The following is a 25,679-nucleotide window of genomic DNA, read 5'->3' as shown; positions in this document are numbered from 1 at the left end:
TATAAGAAAGGAGATCTTATATAGTTACATCTATATAATATACAATCAGAAAGATGTTACGGGCTGGCTGTTAAGCAACATAAGTATGCTCTGTCCGTCGAGTTACTTACCGCAAGCCGTTATCCTGCAACTATACCGTCGCCGTCGCTGGGCCTTACACGGGCTCGAGTCTTTAGGGATCCTTACACGGTAATGCTTAAACAGGGAATCCGCTAGCAAGTCAGTCACGAGTAAGGTTATCACAAGTGAGCTCCCAGGCTAGTTGAGGTTTGTCTTCAAGGGTTCGATTGTGATCAAGTAAACTGTCAATCTGATTCGTACTGTAGGTCTCAATAACAATAGAGTAATAATCGCGAAGAACTAAATACATGATGGGTAAAGAGTATCCTTATATATCTAGTCCTCCTAGTCATCCTGTCCTCTCATTAGGACAGGTCCGTTCTGCTGTCAGGTCCGTTCCGTCTGAACGGACAGGATCTATTGTTGGAATAGATCCGCGGTCACGTGTCATGGGGCCGGAAGTGGCCTCTCATGCACCGTCCTTCCCGTATAGCCAGTATATGTTGCGATGGTAAGTCATAGGCCATATCTGGCTCCCGTTGGTGCCTCAGGCACCACCGTAGCCCTGCGCCCTTCTGGGCCGTGCGTCCGTTATGGCTGGTCGTCCGTACTTGGCTTCGACCGCCAACTGATTGGGTTATAGTTGTTCCTGGGAGGCCCCCCGTGGTGGGTCCGTAACAAAAGGTTCTTAAAGAAGCCTAATTAGATCTATATATATTATAAAATTACTAATATCCTAAACCCTTATAATATAAAGCTTAAGATCCCTACTAGTGTATACCTAGTATTCTATAATAACCTTATATAACCCTATATAGCCAACCTCTTACCTTCTTAGGTAGTGAACAACACATAGCTACCTCTAATTAATGTTAATAGACAGATAGAATACAAAGTTAAAGCTATCCTAGAATAATATATAAAGAAGATTAGACGAGAAACGAGACTAGAGTACCTAGTGAAATAGATAGGTTACGCTAAGACATCATGGGAGCTAGCTATAAATATTAAAGGATATATAGCGCTGGATATATATAAATAAGATAAGCAGACCACGGATAAAAGGATATATATCATATCTGTCAGTGGTCCGGCGCGTTACGCGTGTAGATATTGGACCACTGCGGCCATATACTCTAGCTCTCACTTGCACGTGGAGATCCTTCCCTCCTCACGCTTCCTTCAATACGTGTTTCTGGCCTTCTTCACTCGTAGACATCCAAATCCAAATCCTCCAACAGGTTATGAGCCCGGCAGCACATACCTGACACCTGATACTTGATCACCGTCACGAGCGAATACAACAGAAAACACCTCGCCGGCCCTGAGCGTCGGGCCGGATCTCTTACTTTACTTCATATCACCCACCACCAAAGACACACACTCTCCGGCACGCCGACATGGCGGATCGCCACAATTTTGATGGAGACGATGATGATGCAGATGGATGGGGTGCAGAACTATTTCGGACAGCAGAAAACAGGACACAAGCGGATCGGTTGCCGACGAAGACAATCACTTATCCGAAGCTGACTACCTGTCTAAATAGCGATGAGAACTTCGAAGAATGGGACAAAGATCTTCGGCTGATTCTAGCAAAGGATGGTCTATTAGACCTGATTGACGTGAATATTCCCAGACCGACAAAAGACATTAAAAATGAGAATGCTATGAGATGGAGGGATATCTCTGCCGATATGGCTGTGTGGTTGAAAGACAACATCATCCCCGAACTATGGCAAGAACTCGAAATATCGACTACCCGTGTGAAGAGAGGCTACGCAGATACACTCTACAAAGAGATTGTGAAGCTAGTGGAGAAACATAACACACTGGCAAGAGCGAAAAGAATTAGAGCCTACCGCCTGATGTCAAGTTCTGACTTCCCCCTAAAGTCTCACTATGTCCGTGCATACGTATACAATGTTATTGAGCTCCGGAAACAAGGAATGGGGCCATCCCCATACTGGGCGTTTATTACTATGCTTGACGAGGTACCGGATAAGGTTAGAGAGAAGTGGTATGAGAAGCTAGACCAAGAGGATATCAACCCGAACGATTTCACCGATACAATGTTAATCCAACACTCAAAGAGCATTCGACAGCAGCTAAGGCTGAATGATGAAGATGGCGCTGTTCCCGCGATGCAGGCAACCGGCCGAGACCGCAAAGACAAGAATAAGGACAAGGAAAAGGATTCTAAGCCATACAGAACACCTCCAAAGGACAAGACAGAAAAAGAATGGGTCGAAATCGTCAGAAAGAGAAAAGACAACAGATCTGGAGGGTGTGGACATTGCAATCTCAAAGGCCATAAGGCCAAAACATGCTGGTATCTACGTCCGTGGCTACGACGTAAAGGATGGACTCCATTGGATAAATACTGGGCTTACAAACCTGGTCTGGACTGCGAGACATGTAAACCTCTATCAGAGACTAAGTCTACAGAAGAAACTTCTCCACCACCACCCCCTACAGCAGCAACAGCCGCAGCTGCGATAGCTACAGACGCCTATCTTGATGATGTCTATAACCGCCACTACCATACGATGGCTATTGAAACAGCTAATTTGATGATCCCTGATGATCCCTATGATGAATACATACAGTCAGTTTACAATCATGCATGCATCTCTCAGAACGAAGAGATGTTCGATCAACAGGATGAGATTCTGGATGAAATTGCAGATATGGCTGTGGACCAAACATCCCCTTTAAAACAAGGCTTATCAAGTGATCCGGACACCGAAGAAACTCTCATTAAGATCCCAAATGAATTGGGAGCACAGCAATGGCTCCTAGACACGGGCTCAGGCAATCATTTGTGCACAAAAAGAGATTGGATATTCGATTACGTCGAGTTCAAGGATGGTATTAAATATGAATGGGAAACCTCCTGTCCGGGAAACAAAGGGACTGCATGCGGATATGGCAAAGTTAAAATCACCTTATTACAGGATGATAACAGCCTACTGGATGTCATAATTCCAGTTATGTACTCTCCAGGTATGAAATATAACCTGTTGGGAGCTTGTAAACTACGCCGTGACATGCAATTCGCCTACAACGATGACACTTACGCCCTACATGACAGAGCCTCAAAGGCAGTAGTGGGACGCGTTTTCTTTCACTCAGGAGTGCCGTTTCTCAAACACAAAGACTGTGGCTTACAACAAATTGGCCTCTCCATGGCAAGTATTTCAGCCGAAATAGCCCACCGCCGTCTTGGACATGCTGGTGCCCCGAAAATAAAGGCCACTGAGAAGGATCTTGACGTCGAAGTGGACCATTCAGAACCATTTAATTGCACCGCATGCAAGCTTGGAAAATCAAAGAAAAGAATCTCTCGCATACCACAGGTCCGTGCAACGCGCCCAGGACAGATGATCCATGCAGATCTACAACAAATCCGCCCACAGGCTCTTGGTGGCTACAATTATGCTCTAATCATGACAGATGACGCTACCAGATGTCGATTTACGTGTCTTTTAAAACATAAGGATAAAGCTTCTCACGAGATGATTAAATTCGCTACGCAAATCAAGAATGACACTGCCGTCTATCCGCAGGTGTGGAGATGTGATGGTGGATCAGAGTTCTACAAGTTCACGACATGGGCAAAAGAAAATGGACAACGAATTGAGCCTTCCGCCCCCCTATGCACAGCAGCAGAATGGTCTTAGCGAGATATCAGGTGGCTACATCGTACAGACTGGACGGACAATGGTTATCGACGCCGAAGCCCCAGAATACATGTGGGGAGAGGCTATTTTGACAGCAACCTACATCATTAACCGGCTACGCCAAGCCCCTGGCTCACCATCTCCGGCAGAGCTATGGAATAAAGGCATGAATTGCAGAGAGCAGCCAACGTCACTAGCTCATCTCCGTGTCTGGTATTGCAAAGCTTATGTGAATATCCCTCCAGAGCGGCGTGTGAAGAGCCAGAAGATGCGTCCACGTGCATGGCTAGGCCACCTCGTAGGCTACATTGGAGAGAATGGTCACCAATTCCGTATCTATGACCCCTACACAAAGAAAGTGTCAATCCACCGAGATGTTATGTTCTGGGAGACCAAATCTGATACCCTGGTAGCTGGTGTTGAGGAGATCAAGATCTCTCAGCTAGGAAATGAGCAAATCAACCGTCAAATTGTAACAGGAGCAGTGAAAGACACAGACAGAGAAGATATTGCCCGCCTGACAGAGCTCTTGAAAGGTGCTCGCAATGCATACAAGTCTCTACACCGTGAGACAAGCCGCTTTTACAACAATCAAAACAAAACAAATAAGGATCTCGAAGCCGCAGCTTGCATACATCAGCAACGTGCAGATATGTTGGAAAGACGAATTGAAGACCTCACTAAACAGCTACGGCAGTACCGTGAGGAGACACCAGCGACAGTGACATCAGAGTCCTTAACACCTGAAGTAATTGGACAATTCCCCCAAACAAATACGCCTCTTAGAGAAAAGAAAAAATTCCATAACGAAATCTCTGGAGGATTTAACGCAGACGAATATGATGATGATGATGATGACCAGACACCAACACCAACTCCACAAACAACGACTAGTCGGTCTCAGTCAACAACTAGTCAGACCCAATCAGAAACTGAACAAGCTCCAAGACGTTCCAGACGTGTCACAAGGGAACCGAAGCGCTTTGGAAACTTCGAAAATTAGAAGGATCTTGGCAGAAGCGTCTCTCAACCACCGCAAACTGATGGTGCAGACGATTTCGACTACATTGCAGGCCTTGAAAGTGCAATTGCGATAGCAGCTTTTACAGATAATGATGATGATTATGGCGAATCAAGACCTGAGACGGCAAAGAAAAAGGACTGGCAGATTAAGCGACCTACCACCCATAAGCAGGCTATCACCACTCCAGAAGCCTCATTTTGGCAAGCTGCAATGGATGAACAAGTGTCGAAATTGGAAGCTGCAGGTGCCTGGATCGAGGTGGATGAGATAACAAAGCCAAAACATTTGCAAGTTCTACCAGGGAAATGGGTCTTTAACACCAAGACAGACAAAGATGGCTATATCACACGCTATCGAGCCAGATGGGTAATCTGTGGCAACAGACAACGTCCCAGCATTGATTTCGATGAGAATTTCGCGCCAGTAGCTGCTGACCAGACCGTGAAATTGTTGTATGCACTGATCGCTGAGAAAGGTTGGAAAGCTCGCCAATTCGACGTGATAACCGCTTATTTGAATGCGGAAATTGATAATCGACGTGTCTACATGCGCCTACCGACAGGCTTTGCGAAAGAAGGAAAAATATGCCTGATTCAGCGTGCGCTGTATGGTCTGCGACAGGCTGCACATCTCTGGTGGACGAAATTTAGCGAAATACTATGCAAATTGCAGTTCCGACGATCACAGAGCGATCCATGTCTCTATGTCCGCGGGAATTCGGCCGAAAAGACCCTTTGTATGATTGCAATCTACGTGGACAACGCAAAGATGGCCAGTATGAGTGACGAGATCAATTCTAGTGTGATCAAAGAGATTGAAAGACACATCGAGATCAAAGACCTCGGTCTACCAACGAGGTTCCTAGGCTGCAACATCAGCTTCGAAAACAATGACATCTTGTTCTCTCAACATCAGTACATTGACGGTGTTATACACACTGAACATATGGCCAGTGCAAATTCAAATACAATTCCGATCGCCACAGGCTCCGACACAAGCTTACCAATGGAAAAGACTCTATCCAAGCAAGACGCTCAATCCCTTGCAGAGATCACTGGAAAGATTGGATGGATTGCAAAGAAAACACGTCCTGATATTGCATACGCTACAGGCGTCTTACAGAGGTGTAGTGCTTATCCATCCACTGAAGCCACTGCGCTTGCGAAACATATTATTCGATATCTCACAGGGACACCAAGACTAGGATTGAAATTCAGAAAGAAGGCCCCTATTGCAGTGAGTGAAAAGGTGCCGCTGAAAGGTCTAGTAGGCTTCGTCGACAGCTCTTTTAGCAATGACCCTTGGACAAAGAAATCTGTGCAAGGCTGGATATTCATGTACAACGGGACACCGATCTCTTGGTCTACAAAGCGACAATCCCTCATTGCGCCGTCGAGTACGGCAGCCGAATACATTGCATACGAACATGCATCGCAAGAGGCTTTATTGTTGAAGAATTTGCTGGTGGACATGCAGCAACTCGATCAATCCCCCGTGATAATCTACACTGATAGCGACAATGCATACACTCTTGCACACGGTATCGGCTTTAAGCCAGCGACAAAGTGGTTAGATCTACGCTATCACATCATCAAAGAGAGAATCGAACTCGGCAAGATCAAATTGGTGCTGATCGACAGCGAGGACAACGTCGCCGATGGCCTGACAAAGGCCCTGGACACCACCAAGTTCAAAGCTTTCCGGAAAGGACTGTGGATGGTGGATGCATAAAGAAGAACAAAGAAAGGAAGGCAAATCATGTGATCTATTATTTCCTAATTGGGTAACTACACCTGATTTTATTTTATTGCAGAAATGGACATTTCAGGAGGTCTCGGAGGTCTCCGTGCTGCGAGAGCTACGGGGGGTGTGTCAGTGGTCCGGCGCGTTACGCGTGTAGATATTGGACCACTGCGGCCATATACTCTAGCTCTCACTTGCACGTGGAGATCCTTCCCTCCTCACGCTTCCTTCAATACGTGTTTCTGGCCTTCTTCACTCGTAGACATCCAAATCCAAATCCTCCAACAATATCTACAAAGGTATTAAGGGAGCTTATAGCTAAAGGAGGGGGGTAATATAACAGGTTGAACCCGACAAGGGCTTGTCAATCCTTAACGAAGCCCAAAGCCACGATTACGTACGGTCATGTTCGATGATAGTTGACCACGGATGTCTCCGCTTACAGCCCCATATGTGATCCGCGGAAAGACATATATGCCCCATCATGTACTATAGCTTCCTCTTCCTTAAGCATGAATGTAAACTGCATGTCGGCCTATATCGTTCTGCTTCAGTCTTTATAGAGCCCATCACATATTGTTTGGCTTTATCTGGCTAGTCTATGGTACTAGTATCAGCAAGCTCTCTTTCTAATATCAGTAGAAACTTAGTAAATAAGGTCTTTTCTAACTATATAAGCTGGTATAGGTATTTTGCTACTTATGCTTTTAGGTTTAGATCACTATATATACCTTTAAGGTAATCTAATAGTTCTTGTACTAAACCCTATATATGATTGGTTTTTATATATATAATAACATTCTTACTTATAATCTTCTCTAGTTGTAAGAAGATATACGTAAACTGGTCTTAAGGGATACTAAGGGCCTAAGAATCTACAGAAAGCTTATTTTCTATTATTATCTTCCAGATAGACCAGTTATTACTTCCACCATCAAATATAGGGAGATTAGGTAGATATATATATAGGTATTATATAGTATCTTCTACTATCGGTATATTAAGAACTCCGGACAGGTTCATACAGACACTACTATCAATATTAAGGTTTCTTTCTCTTAACACAGCCTCCATTCTCTCTAGTTATTCCAGTAGAGTTCAATTCATATCTACAAAATACTCACTTTCTTCTTTTAGATAGGCCATATACTCCTGCTCACATTCTCCTGCTTAGTTTTACAGGGTGAACAGTCGCTTCAGCATCTGTTTGGGTATTATCTGCATAGGGGTATCTGATTCTATTATACTTCTTTATATATAACGGCCTTTTTGGACTTTTCCGTAACTTTTTCTATAGTAGTGGTATAGTTCTTTCTACAGCTTATGCTTATATTATAGGCCTAGGTTTAACAGATTCTGTATATCTTATATTTTTGTGGGGTATATGCGAATTTGACCGTTTAGCACTGTGTCCGAAAGTAAGGGGTGAAATGTCTCGCTTAGGTGTTGTTGTGTTGTACGAACTTAATTATTCAGTACTTATAGGGGTTGTGTATAGAGAATATCAAAAGTCTTATATGGCTTATTATTGTTAACTACAGGCAAACTTGAGCATTCTATGTGGCTTAGGTCTATAGGGTATATGTGTGAATACTAGAATTTCTTCAACACAGTACGTTGTTGAATATGTATAAACTCGAACGTTCTATATGACTTATATCCGTATATCGTTAATAGCGTGCGAACTTGAACGTTCAGTACGGCTTATATCCGTCGTGGGCTGCACGAATCCAGGGGTTCTGTACTGTTGTCGTCGTGGTCGAATCTATCGATTCCTAACTTCCAGTGATGTGGCCTTATGTAGAAGTAGGAAGTATGAATGTATATGATGGGCTCTATAAAGACTGAAGCAGAACGATATAGGCCGACATGCAGTTTATATTTATGCTTAAGGAAGAGGAAGCTATAGTAATGATAGGGTATATATATCTTTCCGCGGATCACGTGTGGGGCTGTAAGTAGACTTCTCCAAAACCCAATTTGGGTCCAAGGTATGGACCCAAGACCCAGGTGGGTTGGGTCTTGGGTCCAGCACCTAAAAACCCAACCCAACCCAAGACCCAAGCTGGGTACCCAATGGGTACCCAGAAAAACCCAATTTTGCATAAAAAAGAGGTCTTGGCGTACATAACTCTGCTCAGTCATCAATTTAAAATACTGTTTTTTACCTGTGTTTGGCATTTGTTTTGGTTTGTCTATTAGAATCTTTATATCTTTATATGTAGCTATAGGGAATTTTAAATATCTATCTTAGAGATAGATGTTAAAAAGTAAGGTTTTATATTAATTACTAGTAATAATAATAGACTTCTCATTTAAATATAGTATTTGTATATAGTAGGAAAAAATGTTATAAAAATGTTATAAGTAGCTTGTAGAAATATATATTTATATGTTGTGGAGGTAGTAGATCTTTTAGGTGTATGCCCTGAAAAGTACTACTTTTTTATTTTTAAGCTAATTTAGTGTTTCTTAATATTAAATTAAAGCTTAAGTTCTATATTTTAATATAATCTTTTATTAAATTAGATAGTCTGTATAAAATAGAGGACTAAACTAAAGAAGCCTGGGTAAAATTTTTTGGAAGATTTTTGACGGAATTGGGGTGGGATTGGGTAATCCTTGGGTTTTCTTGGGTCTCCTTGGGTTTTTGTGGGTAATTCTTGGGTAATTCTTGGGTTTTCTAAGGTTTTCTTGGGTCCTGTTGGGTCCTGTTGGGTCTTGTTAGGTTTAAAATTTAGTATTATTTATTAAGATATATATATGCTTATTAAATGTATTAGAATTTATTATTTCTGATCTTTAATCTACTATACTTCCTACCTAATCCTTACACTTATTATCCTTTTTTATTATTCTTATTTACTTAATATCTTAAAGCTAATATTCTGGTTTCTATTTTTCAGCGTGTCGGGGACAGACCAGAGGTGATGACGTCACGCAGAGGATGTCAGCTGAACAGGGGATACCAAGTTACAGGGGACTTAGGAGGAAAGGGTAAAGATAAGACCAAAAGATCAGACAACACGGATCAGATGGAATGACATACGACCAAGCTAGATCCAAACTTAGGATGGAATGGAAGGAAAGAATCAAACAAAGATACTACTGATCCCAAAAAGATTGAATTCGATGCTCCACTAACTAAGGGGTAAGATCAGGTTTTATAGAACATTAGACTAAACAGATAAACATAAGACCAAAGGTCTCAGAACATGGGATGAAAGATCCACGGAATCCGAAATGATCGAGTCTTTCATCTCATCTTGTAACCATTGATCTCAACAACGGGGTTCGGGTTGCGAATCTTCTCGGACGAGAGAAGATGATCTTTGATCTGATGGATCAGATCAAAACAATAGCCATTCATTCCGCAACAAAATGGTTGATCGCGGAATGAATTAGTCAGCACAATCTTTAGACCGAAAGAGCCACTGACAGACTACAATGTCTAATGCAGTAGGCGGTCGCCAATGGGATGTATCAACAGGTCTGGTTTTCTCATTCTGATAATTACGCACATAAATTCTGCCTGGAGATCACCTGATCGGTCATGTGATCCATTCTGGTTCGACCAATCAGAGCTCTCCATTCAATAGTGGTTTGAACTAACCCAATTGGGCTAGTTCTGCACCCGTGTTCTGTCAGCCACTTTTGGTCCCAGGAATTCAGGCAGAGAATCAGCCTGAATTGCTGACACTATTCTATGTGTTCTTCCGGCTAGACCATCCTTAGCGATTGATCTCCTTTCCTTACTATACCAAGAGTACTTATCCTAGGGAATCAACATTTTTTTATATTGATGTGAATATTACTGATTTTGTATGTACTAGGTATGGGCAGAATGCTTTATAAGATAGTCTTATACTATCTATAGAGGATGATAATAATTATATAGAGATACTTCTAGGTATATATTAGGATATTAGAGAATAGTATAACCGCCTATATCTCCAAGGGTATACTAAGGATAGCTATATATAGCAGATTAAGCCTATGATATAGACTAAAGATAATAAGGACCACTTTAGCTATACCTAGTCTAAGCAGAAGCATACTATTAGAGATATACGCCTTAGTCTACCTAGCCTGCCATATGGTTCTACTGGTCCTGCTATCTCATATTGTCTTAATATCCTACCTTGGTTTATAAGTATTAGTAAAGACCACCAGATACTAGATATTGCTAAATCAGGAATATGGGATGACCTATCTTACTATCACTGTTGTTTTTACTCTGGCACCAGGACCCCTTCAGGGTTGCCTAACAGCACTTTTGGAGGGTATATGTGTGACGGACTAAAGCAGGACTTAAATTCAGAACAAGCTATGTCGGACGTACTGTCTAGAATAACATGAGGAATAGAGAAACACAGGGGGCAGTGGAGGTATATAAGGGCACGTGTACTACATGTGATCAGGCAGCGGGCGCAGGCCCGTGACAATATGGATCATATTTTCCTAGTAACTATATACCTTAGGCGTCTAGGTGTAATTTCAGATATACTGGTTGGGCAGATGCGCTAGGATAAGGTGGATGTGCGAGAAGAGCTTGATGTGTTGTTTGGAGATGATGATACGGCTGCTTGGGATTTAATACAGATATGGCGGAAACGCGCTTAGCAGCTATATGTTGCTGGCTTTGAAAAGCTAGTTGCAGCTGAATGTGCTGCATTTGGGGCTAACTCTTTCTTTTAGCGGACCTAGCTTGGCCTAGATGTTACCCCTGTGTTTATCAAAGAGGGTGTTTACTGGTCTGGGTCTCAGCATGAGATTAAGGGTAAGTATAAGTATGGTAGTAATGATAGTGGTAATAGTGATGGCGATGGCGATGGCGATGGCGATGGCGATGGCGATGGCGATGGCGATGGCGATGGCGATGGCGATGGCGATGGCGATGGCGATGGCGATGGCGATGGCGATGGCGATGGCGATGGCGATGGCGATGGTAATGGCGATGATAATGATAATGACAATAACGATAGCGACGGTGGTGGTAGTGGTGATAGCAATGGCGATGGTAGCGATAATAGCATTTAGATGCTACAGAGGTAAGTTTTATGCACAAAAGCCTATTAGTGTGGCTTTCAGTGGGAGGTGGCTAGCCTTTCTATAGACTTTATTAGACTACATTTTGTACACAAAAGCCTATCTTAGTTTATGTGCTTTGGAAGACAAACGGGATAGAACAGGAAGACAGACAGGATGGTAGGATGGAACAGACAGAATGGACAAAATAGAAGAAAGAATTAGATAGCAACAGAGTAGATAAAGTGGATTAAGCTAAGAGTGGATTGAATTAGTTAAGGCCCTAGCATCCAAAAGCCTAATGGCCGTAAGGGAAATACCCAAAAATACAACGCCAAAATGCATAATTTATGCAGCAGCAAAGTCTGGGCATGTTTGCTCTGTTTGTGACCCAAATGGGTACCCATGGGTTGGGTCGGGTCCAAGGGAAAAACCCAAAACCCAGGCCTGGGTCTAAGATTTGGACCCAAACCCAACCCAATGGTGGGTTGGGTCGGGTTGGGTCTTGGGTCGGGTTGGGTCTTGGGTCGGTTGGGTTTTGGAGAAGTCTAGCTGTAAGCGGAGACATCCGTGGTCAACTGTCGTCGAACGTGACCGTACGTGATCCTGGCTTTGGGCTTCGTCGAGGATTGACAAGCCCTCGTCGGGTTCAACCCGTTACAAATATAAAGAATATATTAAGATAAATTAATTATTATTTTAAAAGAAATAAAAATTAATAAATATAGATAGATTTTTATATTAAAGATAGTTAAAGAATTGTTATGTATCTAGATAAAAATAAAAAAGATATTATAGATAGATATAATAGAAGGTGTGAAGGGCTCAAGTCAAGTCTTAAATTCAGAACGGGCTAGGCCGACATGCTGTCCATAAAAAGCTTGGAGAAGGGAAAGAGAGGAACAAGCGGAGTAGCAGTAAGTGCATATAGGAAAGGCGGTGGCAGAATCTTTCCGATGGAAACATATCAAATCAATTAGGGCTATGGCCGCAGGCCATAGATCAGGCACGGGTATAACCCGTTACAGAAGGATTTATTTTATAGCAGATATTTAAAGATATAATGTCAGCCCCACGCCGTAGACCGTCCAAAATACCACGAGCACCAAGGTATGCGTGGGCAGAGACCATAGAAACCTTTTCCTTTGCGTTAAGGAAAGCATACATCAAAGAAGAGGGGGTGACAGAAGAATTTCCACAATCAAGATGCAAATCTTTCTTCGTTGATGGCATGTTCGGTCCGAATCAAGGGAAAAGGTCATCACCAGAGAGATAAGCAACATTCAAATCATACTTCTTCTCTGAAATTTATGCCGAAAATCCTTTATTAGACCTTTTCTTGCTTGACACACGTTGGATCTTTTTGAATTTTACCAAATCTTGAACCAACAGAGCAAGAGCGGCGATCACGTCAATTGTCTGCTGGAGCCCCTCCCAGGCAGTAATTTTAAAACCAGGCTGTAGCATTGTTTGCCAAATTCACATCTGTAGTTCCATCCCGTGGGAAGAGTTAGCATATGATTAAAGGAAGTCTGAATAGACCATCTCACCTGCAAGATAGTCACCTGTGATGAAATCAATGTCGCCTATATTCGCCTGGTGGTACATTTCATATGCAGGATCACCTATAGAATCAGCTTTAGAAACAAAATGTCTCTACCTAGTGCCTTGACAAGGACGGGCTGGCCATGATAGCCAGAGCAATTGGCCACTCGAACAGGACGGTTTCCGATCTCACGCGACATGTTGTAAATTGTAAATGGTATTCGTTGAAATCAACTTCTTGATCTTGATTAACACAATGCTAGTGTATTGTAAAACTTGAAATCACATGTGCAGGCGATATCTTGATGGAGACCCGAACTTTTATACAAGAAACGGTAGATATGAACTTGTATATGTAGGTCAGCATTTTTGGACCCCCGACCCACGTTAGAGGCAACATTTGAATTAATCCCCTTGAGTTGGCCGAGGCGTCACAGAATTATCCCTCCTCCCAGATGTTCTTCCAAGGTTTTTTTTTGCTTTTTTTGCTTTTTTTGCTTTTTTTTGCTGTCGATCATTGATTTGAATGACGACGCCAGATCCCGCGGGCCGTGGAGTCAAGAGCTCCGTGGGCGCCGAGGAGTTGAACAACGGCTATGATATTGTATGTCCTTGCCACATTATAAAGCATGAATCTCCCACTATCAATATTTTCATAGGTTCACTGCAGAAAGATTCGCCCTAAGATTTCATGGTTGTTAGCAAATAATTATGGCTACACACCAGACAACCCCCGGAGACGAAATTTACGGTCCCGGTACCTTCATCGACAAGGAAGTCCTCCCCGTCCCCGTTGATGCTCGTCGTGTCTTCGAATTTCTCGCTTTGAGCACCCCCAGTTTCACCAAAGACCCAAATGCTTGGAGTGCAGTCAATTTCAGCGGAGGCTCTACGCCTATGATTCCCGGACCAATCAAGGCCCCCGTGATTGCTGCCGCCCTTCACGCTATGTGTGGCCTCGTTGCAAATGAACTTCTCGAACTCCGAGATGGGAAGGCCCTTCTGGATAGTACGGTGGCAGTCGATACCGATCATGCGGGTCTTTGGCTTGGGTCAACTTTTACAACCTACATCAATGGATTGGATGTCCCAGCTCTCGTATGTACGAAGAAATTAGCCTCTATTTTCAACCGTGATTTCGAACAAGGATTCGGCCAAGGTCTTGCCGGACGAACCACAGCTCTTTACCAGACTAAGGATCCAAACGTCTGGTATCAGCTCCATGGCTCTCTTAACGCCAACAAGACTCTTGAGGAGATGGGAATCCCTACGAACGTCGAATTCGACACTATGAAGGAGTATTATAATCATATCCAAACATATGTCACGAACTGGAGTCCAGATGAAATTGAGATGCACAATATCCGCCATGGTCTTTGCGGAAGCATTTGTTATTCTCCAGCAGCATGGAGAAATACAGTTATGGGACAGCGCCTAAACTCCTATCCTCTGGTGAATTACAACTGCCAACCATATACCGCCCCAACCCCTAAGGTACCTTTACCTATCGCTACTACAGATAGTAGACCTTTGGTAGGGATCAAAGTTCTAGAGATGGTGCGAATTATTGCAGGCCCAACCATTGGTGTTACATTGGCTTCATATGGAGCAGATGTTATTAAAGTGAACTGTAGTAGACTTGTGGATCTAAATGTGAGTTGAACATGCATAAAGCTTCTTACTCTTATGCAAGATAGCTAACTTAATTCTTTTATTTAGGTGTTACAACTTACTCTTAATGCTGGTCAGCGTACGATAGATCTTGATATTACCAGCACTGAGGATAGAGCTCTACTTGATAGACTTATTGCGGATGTTGATATTTTCGTTCAAGGTTACCGTTATGGATCGCTTGAACGAAAAGGTCTCGGACTTCGTAGCATGCTTGAGCTCGCCGCCAGAGAAAGAAGGGCATCATATACGGGGACGAAAATTGTTATGGGCCCGATGGCCCATTTGCTGAACGCCCTGGTTGGCAACAGATTGGAGATGCTGCTTCGGGAACTTCATATGTGATTGGCAAGTCTTTGGGATACCCAGAAGGACACAGTGTTTTGCCCCATCTTCCAGTGTCAGATATGACCACTGGTATCGTCGGCGCACTTGAAGCTATGATGGCAGTTCGTGATCGTGCCATAAATGGAGGCTCGTACCATGTCATTTTCTCTTTGGTTGCCGCTGATACGATTGCGCTCGAGAAGGAAATTGGTTTATATCCGCCAGAGGTTGTTGCTCAGACTGTGAACAAATTCGGCTTTGCGCCATCGACCTCTGATCAATTTGTTTCTGAAATCATGCTTCAGGTTATTGATGGTTGGAAGCAAGACCTTCCCAGGTATCTTGATGAGAACTCACACCTGATGACGGATTATCAACATGGGCCGTGGGGGCAACAGAAATTGTTGAAACCAGTTGTGAAGCTTGGTAATGACGCAGCCACACCACGATGGACAACTCCTTCCGTGCCTAACTGCCATCATGCGAAGAATACTCAGTGGCTGTAGGTGCCCAGGTGGGGACACGACCTGAACAAATTGGTACTCTGAAGACAACGTGCTCCATATTGAAATCATAGTTCAATTAAAAGAGGACATCTGGATTAGGACCGAACAATACTATGTAGTACCAAATGTATTCTGAGAATGTAGCTATGTATGTATCAGATGTCGATCTCTCTGTACATGTGGGAGCAATATGTTACACTTATCCTTGTCATGCTCTGTCACGATAGGTTAGTATACTCGAACATCTCAATGTTTGAATGAGCCCAACGCATCATATAATATCCCGAGGGCCACCTTCTTCAGCGCTATAGAAAAGGACCTTTGAAGGGCTACATTTCAATATGATACCCCATTCAAATGTCCCATACACATTGTGATGTCAAAAGAAACGTTGAATATACTAGCCAAGCAAATATAGAACCGCTAGTTGACGTTTTTAATCAAGCGTGGACCGCTGGTCCGTGGAGGACTCGGAGAATCCCGTGGCAGTAAGCTCCATGGACCGTGAAGTTTTCAGTATATACATATATATATTCCACATGCAACATGATGATTCAATCATGTTTGAATATGCCAGTGCCCAGGGCTCGCACTAGCCAACCTTACAATACTAGTCATAAAATCTTGCCACGAAACTGACTGGACGGAACAATTGTAAACTTCGATTGGAAGCAGGCCACCCGTAAATTACCGGAGGGAGTGTTTGAACAACACAGTGTAGGCAGGGATATGCTAATGATAAGGGTACTAGTACTCCGAATCTCACTTGTTAACAGAAAGTTTTCATGTGCCGTGTATCGCTAGCTCTACTTCTGTCCGATAAAAACATCACGCTCTGCCCAAAGATCTGACCGGACTTCAAAATATAGAATGTGTTCGGAAAAAAGACATGTTGTGGAAAGTAAACCTTGGAAGATCGCAAACCATTCGGAACTCCGACGGTCTTTACCATTTCTCCCCTTAGTTTCGCCACCGTACCTTTGCGAAGCGTAGTATAACTACACTTGGTGAGTAATAGCACGAGCTTGTGACCTCTAGTCGCAGATGTCAGGGCTTATTTCAGGCCATGTTTTATTTGATATCGCAGTGCTAGACCTGCACAGTATGCTGAACATATCAGAAAATCGAGTAAATTACGAGTCCGCAAAGATTTCTCTCATATAGCTTCTCTTTGCACGATACATATGCCACGGAGCTTGAAATTTATATGCAGTCTGGTGATCTTGCTAGAAAGAATCAAACTGAGGGTCTCATGTACAATCATCAGTTCTTTCTCTATTCAGATCCGGAGACAAGGGCGTTCCAAGCATATCCTGCCAATTCCAGAACGGGGGATTAGGCCATTTTGAGGTGATGTAATTGAGATTGATATCATTCAGAAGATCGACGTCGTTATTCAAGAAGCTACTGTCGCTGTGGTCAGCAGGCTGTTGCCGTCCACACAGGTCGATTTCTGGATTGGCAACATCTTCATTGGTACCATGTGTCAATGGCCGACCGTTATCGCTTCGTACTTGTTGGTTGGCGCGTCTGGCAGAGTTTTCAATATCGGAGCACACGTCCAGTATAAAGTCGATAAATGTGCCAGGTTCTTCATCTGAAACATTCGTGAGGAAAGCAGTTGCTTCATGAATGAGGGTGAGATCATCTTTGGACTGTTGATGGATAGAATGACTGTGTATCTCGGATGCCAATGTCACACATGCGGCAGAAAAGAAGTAAAGCACGTTCCTTGTGAGTTAAGTACTGATTTATATCTCTGGGGCAGTCATCCATTTGCAACTTACCACCTATAGTTGGAGCCCAACAAATGAACATATGGAAGGAAAGCTAGTGCAGAGCGCGCCGAGTCGATAGCGCGTAGACTGAGCTCTTTAATAGCTCTGTCGACTCCTGTTGTTGGCTCTTGAGAATTTTTGGTGGGAAAAGATGAGGTCAGGATCGACAATTGGCGGAGATTTGCATAGCAAGAGTGGTATGCAAGGTGTAAACGAAGGAGATGATGTTTGGAGTGATCGGGCCCAGAAGCAAATAATTGCTCTGGATGAAAACTATCTGGGATAGACCTTCGCCATGACAAAAGACCTTCTTCGCAAGCCTTGGCCGATTTCAGGGCTATCTCTTTGTCTTTGGGCTGTTGCGACATTGCCCGGACTGGATGCACCGATAGGCACGTCTCTGCATAGTCGCAAACTGAGCGAGCAGGCGAAAGTAGTTGACTGAAATCCCGTTAATAGAAATAATACCTCGACCATCGTGAGGCAGTTTAGCCGGCAGTGGTGTATTGTAGTCCTCCATGTCTTGAACCGGTGGGCGTCCAACACGAAGGGAGATCTCAGCATCGAGAATGAAAGATATCCAGAATGTTCTCCGTCTTTCTTCGATTTCGGCTGGGGTAAAGCCTGAAATAACGTTTCTGTGCAACCTAATAGAGTGTGAAAGGCGCATTGCCGATGCTGCAAGCATATATTGGGCTTGTGCATTCGGTGTCCCCTGGAAGTAAAGAGCTAACCCCAGTAGCCCTTGTACGGCAGCAAGATCGGCATTGCGCAGGAAAAGGTCTACCAACACGTTCAATGCGTTTTTCACGTGGCCTAATGACTTCTGCCAATCGCTACTCGCATCCGAAGATGCTTGTGCCCTTTCCCTATAAGAAAAAGCGATCACAACGTTAAGCAAAACCCACGACGAAGGGCTATCGTCCGGATTCCAAGAATACTGCCTCTCCACTAAACGCCTGAGTGAGGTATCGTCAATTAGCGGAATAGTGTGATTGAAGTTGGCAAGGAACCCAGTGACTAGAGCCAATGTGGCTTCCCTTGAAGGTAGAGGCTGAGTAGTACGGTGCTCAAAGCTGTCTTGGAGAATCCGGGGAATCCAGTTTGTCAACGGCCATTTAAAAGTACTCCGTCGGGACGTATATTCCCGGCTAAATTTTGGGTTTTTGGTCATTGGGCGATTGACTTCTTCCGAATCATGCATACCGAGCCCGGAAGAAGCTCCTGAATTACCGAGTCAGCTTTTGGACGATAGGGAAAGTAAAGGAGGCCAACCAAAAAAGCGCATCTTGCCGTCATGCACTCGAAGAAAGTAAGATGGCGGATTGCACGTGTTCTTCTCTGCTTGAGAAACTTCAGTTTCATCATTAGGCGACTCAGCGCCGGCAAGGATGTGTCCTTCTGCCCGAGGGACCGCATGATCAATCTCAGAAATTCTGATTGGACTTGCAGCTGGACCAGGGGACTGGCAATATTGGATGGTCTGTTCAGGTAATCTCTCACTTTGACGGACCCGCTGCAATTGATTTTCCATGTGACTGACACGTTGCTCTAGTTCCTCAACGTATGTCCTACAAAATGCCAAGTCTGTTATGTCCTACTCACAAGGCGACTTGCAACTGAATTTGACTCACTTTCTGGAGCGACTGGAATGTTTCCCAGCATCCTCAAACCCGCAAGGGAGCTTAAAAATCACGCATTTTGAGCAAGTTGGTCGTTTTCCATCGCATTTAACTTTCTTCCTTCGGCAGGTGTTGCAAGCCTATATTTGGTCAAACTCAATGCGCAACGGTTATCGCCGAGTATTCACTCACCTTAGCCGGACGTGATTTCTCAATACGAGAAGGTCCCATTACTTCCATTCTATGAACTACTTTGACCGAGTAATGAGGTAATGAGTTCAGTTATTGGGTCACCTAGAGGAGTATAACAAAGCCGAGACTTCCTGGTGAGGTTGGGCTTCGACAGCAGCCCCAGGCCTTCTGAAAGATATGGCTGCACTATGGTCTCGGAAGACAAATTAAAGAAGTTTGAGAAGAGAGACACATCAAATCAGATAAGCGAGAGATCGCATGATAGTCATGTTTAATCGAGCGTAATCAAGCGCGAGTCGAGACATCCAACCGGGCCGATGAATCACGTGATGAACATTTGTCTTCACTAGGGGGAAAAAGATACCAGGGAATGAGCTACGAAATCAAGGCTCTCGAAGCGCGATTTGTTTATTGGAATGCCAATATGCATTTTCCATTAGGTACTTAGCAACTATCCTCTGCGACACGACCGGTACCCGAAGGGCCGAAGGCTCGGGGCCGGACTTAGCCCAGCTGGGGAAAAAAAAACCCATATAGCACTGTTCGCCGAGAAACTCAGCTTGGAGTACGGTTCGAACCTTGGGTAGATAATAGTCTCGAGTACTCTTATAAAACGGAAAAGATTTTGAACGAATTCGATTGGCAGGAAGACTACGTCGACTGATTCCACTCTTTGATTTCTTTCTGCAAAGAAATTATGCTGTGACAATAACGTCATTCGTCATTTAATTAATAGTCTATCTTTAGGAATAGAATGATTAGAATATTATACTTATTCAAGTTATATGTATATAACATACACACATGTACCTAGGGCTGCTTTTGGTCTCATGATTAAGGTTGTGGAGCCGACGCTTAGTGCTTAGTGCAAAACCCCGCATTCTATGTTCAAGGTATGAGGTCACGAGTCACAAGTCACGAGTGGCCACCCTCTAATCTCTGGACATGATTGTTTTCTTTTCATTTTCATTCCCCCTTCTATCTTGAACTACCGAGCTTCTTTGATTAAATTATCCACCAGTGAGATCCCTATCGATCTAATTTATGTCTATCGATACTGACTAGCCAGTGACTCGTTCCCATAAACTCAATGACCGTGATCACCCCGTCGATGGCGTGACTCGTGACGCCTTGCCACGTTACTTTGCGAAGTCAGGCCCAACTGACGCTGACCCTCGAAAGACTAAGAAAGATGGGGGTGGTAAAGGCAATTGGTATGTACCGACACCTGTGTTTCTGAACTTCAAAAGGTATTAATTTATGGTCATCCTAGGGGCCGTTCTGGGGATGAATCCCAGGACTATGGTTACAACTTCACCAATACCCGACGCCGCTCGAACAGCAGCATCCAGGGTCTTACTGACTTCAGAACGAAGTTTGAAACCGTCGAGCCTGAACCTGTCTTCGAGGAAAAGGTTCACGGCGCTTCCGATGTGGAAACGGGGAATGAAAGTGCGATGAGCAAAGTTGAGTCTACTAGCAGCAGCAATGATAGTGAGTTGGAACATGGAGGCATCTGAGTCTAAACGGTAGATGTGAGTATCATTTTTAATAACAATCGTCTGGGATTTTAACATGCTAACTAACACATTGAATCCAACCTCTGGAAGGCATCAGCCCGTTAACAGAATCTACAAGGCTGCCCATTCTTCAATCCAAATAACAATCACCACATCTTTTTTTTTGCCAGCCTTAACTACAGAAAATATTGAGGTAGAAAGGAAGATATCATTCAAATTCAATTGGTTCTCACAAAATACATGGGGAATCGCCCGCCTACTCCGTCGTCCGTAACCGTAACTATTAGCATGCAAGGCTGAGATTTGCTCATACCCATGTCAACCGTGCCTTGGAATCTGTATGCACGTCGGAAAGACCCGCATCTTGCTGTCGAGAAAGCTTCTTCAACGCTATTCGCGACTCAATAGAAGAGAGTAGATTTTGAAACCAGAAATCCAGCTTTCCTGTTGTAATGTACTCGCGCAGCAGATCATCCTCTCTTTTCAGGTCATTGGCGATCCGAGCTCTCTGCTCGGGTCGAAAGCGCAAGACAAGTTTTTCAGATTCCGAATCAACCATCAGACTGTCAGCTGGGGAAAGAGGCTTGTACAGGGACTGGAGAGTTGACCCGCCATGTTCTATGAATGATGATGTTAGCTACTGTGTGCACATCCCGCATAGAATCGGGTACACTCACCGGATAGACAAAAGTAAAGCGTATGATGGAGAGCGGTGGAATTAGCAGTGTTGTTATCGTCTGTAGTTGATTGCTCTGCTGCTTTCCCCCGAGCTTTCCAATCATCCTTAATCATGCACCGCCGCCAAATCAATTTTCGCAGGGCTGACAGATAAGATGGATCTCTCTGCGCATAGCGACTACGATCCAGAACTCGGAGCGCATGGTAAAATTCCCGGCCGCGAAGCTCATTGTCCCCGTAGTCGGAGAACTGGGCCGATCCCATTAGCGTCAACAAGTCAATTAAACCGTCAGCTCCGACAATGTTTCGGTTGATCAGGGTAGACAGATTTTCACCAAGCAGCTCGTGCATGGAGGGGCGGTCATCTTTAAGATGGGCCCCAAAATGGTCCAGAGCTAACTCGGCCTCAGCCTTTTGATCAATTGCATCTTCTAGAACAGGTTGAACGTAGACTTGGAGAAGCTCCTGTACTTCGTCAATTTCGCTGTAATCATCGAGACGTTTGACATTCTCTTGCAATGCAGATCCGTAGCTAGAAGTTGGCATCTTCTCAGATGAGGCCAACCTGCCAAGCTTTGCTAGCGAGACCTGAACACGATGACACCAGAGCTTCTTCTCATTATCAAGAGCCAAGTTTTCCAGAGAAACTGCAGCAGTCTCATAATCATCCTCTCCATTCACATCATTGACCCAGCTGAGCTTCGAATATGCCGGTGTTGTTCGTAAGAAACGCGTGACTGATGATTGGTACTTCCGCATAGAAAGTAGGGCTCCGGGATGCCCCATTGAAATTTGTCGTGAAAAGTATGCGTTAGCCCATGAATCGCCGAACTTTTCAAAATACTGAGAAATTCGCTGAGCAACATCTGCCTCGGTTTCTTTTAAGACTAACGAATCTGTTGAAGCATTCTGAGATGGCTGGCTTTTCACCTGATCTTGGAGTTCAATGATTAGCTCAACCAAAGCTCCCATGTCTCGAAATCGCTCCGCAAGGCTAAGTGCATCCTGTAGATGGCCAATACCTGCCAGTTTGAAAAGTTGCCATTTGCGCTCCTTGACATGTGAATGCTCAATAGAGACAGCTTCATCGGCTAATTTCGTGTCGTGCTGAGCTGCAAGCCAGCGGGTTCGCTCCAGGTGCATTTGGCCAAGAACGCGGAGATGTCTAGCGCTATTTTCAGCGATTTTCTTCAATACATGACCATCAGGCGAGTCAGCGTTGGATGTCTTTTGTTGAATCCAAGCACGACAACTGTCTAGTTCCCAGTCAAGGAGATGACCTGTTTCCGCATAGCTCATTGCTCTGGATGTCCAGAACTCGGAAAGGCCTTCGTAGCCGTCAGCGAGAACACCATCCTCCAGAAAATCATCACCAAGTCCATACGACGAAGCATGTCGATCACGGAATTGATACGCCGTCTCCATTATCGCGAGCAGCAGCTCGCTTGCTTGTAGAATTTGCTCCGATAATTTCCGAGCTTGCTTAGAGTTCCCGCGGCGCGGTTTGATTGCATTCTTGATCCAGGGGATGATATGTTCCATTTGGAAGGAGTCACGTAAAAACCACTGGCGCTTATAGTCGGTTTCACCCTGTTCGGCATTTGGACGCGTCTTGAATTTGTCGTTCATAGAATCGATAACCTGGCCGATGAAGTGGCTCTCATCTCCAGACCGGAATTTCTGTTCCAATGAACACATGGCCCTTTGTGCAGCGAGCTTTTCAGCACCCCACAGTAGTTCCCATCTGGCAGAACGACTCAGTGGGTTTCCCTTTTGACCCAAAAGCAAAGCAAGGTCATCTAGTGCTTTTGCTCTCAGCCTCAAATTCTCATCGGTCGATATTGACGTGTTGGGAATGAACCGTGATTCCGATCGAAGAAGATCTCCACAGATCTCAAGAGAGGCTTGTTCGATCTCAGCTGCCGTAAAATCTAAGCCGCCCTCGCCGACTAAATCTAACGGATTCCACACCATGGTTCCAAAAAATATTGCCTGTTCAAGCTTGTGCTTAGCGCTGAGTTGGCCCTCGTCCATTGCGTTATCTGCAAGGTAATGGGGAGCCACGTTGACACGAATAACACCGAAGTTTCGAATCATCATCACACATGAATCGCGGCTTTCTCCCTCCGGAACATCCTCTAAGCCGTACCCCAGGACTTCGTACTCTTTCCCAGTCCGAAGATGGATAATATCTTGAAAGGGCAAAAACAGCCCGCGTGAGCCAGAGAGTAATTGCGAGCTTGGTGTGTCTTCAATAACTTTCGTCAGTGACAAAATGACGACCGATTGTTCGATTAAAATGAATGCGGTTTTTTGAGATTTTGGTATCAATATTCTCGGTTTGAAGTCGTTCTGAATAGTCGGAATGCTGCTGAGATCCACTGCTCGAGTGGACAACACAGTTGATTCGCTGCCACACAAATGCAATTCGACGACAAAGATTTTTTTCGATTCCAGCCATTGTGTCGAGCTGGCAACCAAATATAACCTCCAGGATTCATCAACATCCTGGGAAGTAGACTCTTCAACGGATTGTTCGCTGGAGCATGCGAAGTCCATGATCTTCAGGTCCAGTTCCGCCGCTGGCTTTCCGAGCTCAAGGGAATCGCTAGAAATTGCAGCGGCAATGTCCTCCTTGACACTGAATTTCCTCTTCAGCGCATTTCCATGGTTCCAGTGAGTATCCCATATCTCCACGAGACCGATTGAAGTGGCAATAATCACATCTCGTTGGCCACGCTGACGGCTTCCACCGGTATGCACAGCGGCGACTTCTTTCCTCCAATACCCGCCGCCCAAAACACTCTTGATTCCCCCGAGGAATCCTCCGCTTCCAGTACCAACTGTGCTTCTCAAGAAATTCACAAGCACACAGGGTTTTCCTTGGGGGTCTCTGAGTGTGATATGCGCTGTACGTCCCGAGGAAAAGTTTGCAATCAGGCCTGAAGGCTCGCAGTTCATAAGTTCAATGGCGTATTCACCAGATAGGAGGCCAGGTGTAAAACCCTGGATTCCATTCTGTTTCTGTCGAGATAGTCCAAGTATCGCAGCACTAGACACTGTTTCCCAGTAAATTATCCTTCCGGTTGATGGAATTATCACCAAGAGACCAGGATACTCTCCAGTGGCAGTTGAAAGAAGGATACCAAGTGGCGCGGTCCCATTAACATCTCGACAAGACTCCGGGATCGATATGGTAAATGTCTCCGAGGGGGGTGGCGCGGATGCTGAAACAGAATAAGGCCATACGATCGCATGAGAGTGGGTCAACGCGAGTGCATAATGCTGGCCGGTTGCAAAAAAAGCACTTCAAAGGATCTATGTCATAATTCAAAATGTCAGCTTGAATATTCAGTTCATGCTGGGTATGGTACTAGTGGTTTACCCGACTTCAATGCCCGGATCTGGTCAGGCAATGCTGGAAGTTGATCGGCTGTGTAGTAATCTGTGCTTGACTAATTGACCCAGTAAGGTAGGCGTTAGCAATTAAGCTCTTCGAAACAGCCCCAGTGAACTGAAAGAGAAATAAGAAGAGAAGGCGCTTTGAACAGAATAGAACAAATAGAAAGATATGAAGGCGACATACCAAAGCAATGGTTCCATCATGGTCGCTACCAGTTTCGTCATTTGGCTTTCCAGGCCGAATGGGAAGGTGTAAATCCGCATCATTGCGATCGCCAGGTACGATTGATGCGATTGATTCTGCTGATTCTTGTCCATTCTCTTGTTCCACAGTAGTAGATGGCGAGTCCCCTCTCTGGCGCAACACGGAGCGCTGTCTCTTAGCTTTAGGTGGTTTCACTGAGTCGTCGGAGCTCGTGCGAGGGCGACGTCGAGGATTTCGTGAGGCTGCTTTTGGGACAAACATTGTGAAGCAGCACGGCGCCCGGGTTGCACGGTCAAGAAAAGCCCAGAGGCCAGGAGTAGTGAAGTGGAAGGCGCCGAAGTGATGTGATGGAGAAAAAGCGAGGGAGCAATAACAAAAGATGGATGTAGGAAGGCGGTGAGAGTGACTTCGCGCCGACACGGGAAGCTTCTGCCTTATGGAAATGGCAACATAATTTGAATGTCATTCTATCTTGACTAGGTAACTTGTTTAATAAAGATTATGGTATAGAGAGATAAATGAATAAAGAAAAAAAAATATCTGAAGCCATCTGAGCGTATCTACAGTCTCGAGTTGAAATAAATTTTATATATAAATATATATTTATTCCAGGTTCCATTTGTCCTATTATTGTTTAATAGCTCGGCTCCGCTCATCCGGACAAGAATGCCATGGCTCACGTGAATTCAGACCTC

At 44.5% G+C, this 25,679-nt stretch overlaps 6 protein-coding genes across 6 annotated transcripts; 2 read left to right on the top strand and 4 right to left on the bottom strand.

Moving 5' to 3' along the window:
• Nucleotides 1-11,223: 11,223 nt before the first annotated feature.
• N7483_012208 (uncharacterized protein) lies at nt 11,224-11,883 on the bottom strand (the record flags this gene model as incomplete). The annotated part of the gene is made up of 2 exons (XM_057095635.1): nt 11,224-11,553; nt 11,869-11,883. 2 exons carry the CDS (start codon nt 11,881-11,883, stop codon nt 11,224-11,226), a joined length of 345 nt encoding a protein of 114 aa, XP_056941606.1.
• Nucleotides 11,884-13,059: 1,176 nt separating this feature from the next.
• N7483_012207 (uncharacterized protein) lies at nt 13,060-13,283 on the bottom strand (the record flags this gene model as incomplete). The annotated part of the gene is made up of 2 exons (XM_057095634.1): nt 13,060-13,163; nt 13,199-13,283. The coding sequence occupies 2 exons, from the start codon at nt 13,281-13,283 to the stop codon at nt 13,060-13,062; spliced, it is 189 nt and encodes a 62-aa protein (XP_056941605.1).
• Nucleotides 13,284-13,794: 511 nt separating this feature from the next.
• N7483_012206 (uncharacterized protein) lies at nt 13,795-15,587 on the top strand (the record flags this gene model as incomplete). Its single annotated transcript, XM_057095633.1, has 3 exons — nt 13,795-14,736; nt 14,803-14,917; nt 14,974-15,587. The coding sequence occupies 3 exons, from the start codon at nt 13,795-13,797 to the stop codon at nt 15,585-15,587; spliced, it is 1,671 nt and encodes a 556-aa protein (XP_056941604.1).
• Nucleotides 15,588-16,837: 1,250 nt separating this feature from the next.
• Nucleotides 16,838-18,539, bottom strand: N7483_012205 (fungal specific transcription factor domain-containing protein; the record flags this gene model as incomplete). The annotated part of the gene is made up of 3 exons (XM_057095632.1): nt 16,838-17,318; nt 17,375-17,741; nt 17,762-18,539. 3 exons carry the CDS (start codon nt 18,537-18,539, stop codon nt 16,838-16,840), a joined length of 1,626 nt encoding a protein of 541 aa, XP_056941603.1.
• A 1,524-nt stretch (nt 18,540-20,063) lies between these two features.
• Nucleotides 20,064-20,699, top strand: N7483_012204 (uncharacterized protein; the record flags this gene model as incomplete). Its single annotated transcript, XM_057095631.1, has 3 exons — nt 20,064-20,072; nt 20,245-20,393; nt 20,453-20,699. 3 exons carry the CDS (start codon nt 20,064-20,066, stop codon nt 20,697-20,699), a joined length of 405 nt encoding a protein of 134 aa, XP_056941602.1.
• A 256-nt stretch (nt 20,700-20,955) lies between these two features.
• Nucleotides 20,956-25,245, bottom strand: N7483_012203 (putative nuclear pore complex subunit Nup133; the record flags this gene model as incomplete). Its single annotated transcript, XM_057095630.1, has 5 exons — nt 20,956-20,979; nt 21,013-21,317; nt 21,377-24,684; nt 24,768-24,832; nt 24,964-25,245. The coding sequence occupies 5 exons, from the start codon at nt 25,243-25,245 to the stop codon at nt 20,956-20,958; spliced, it is 3,984 nt and encodes a 1,327-aa protein (XP_056941601.1).
• Nucleotides 25,246-25,679: the final 434 nt, after the last annotated feature.

The sequence above is a fragment of the Penicillium malachiteum genome (genome assembly GCF_028827825.1).
Source record: "Penicillium malachiteum strain IBT 17515 chromosome Unknown utg000005l:1.0-9002435.0:326005.0-9005861.0, whole genome shotgun sequence".
Lineage (NCBI taxonomy): Eukaryota > Fungi > Ascomycota > Eurotiomycetes > Eurotiales > Aspergillaceae > Penicillium > Penicillium malachiteum.
The sequence above is the reverse complement of the archived record's forward strand: the minus strand, read 5'-3'. Positions and strand labels throughout refer to the sequence as shown.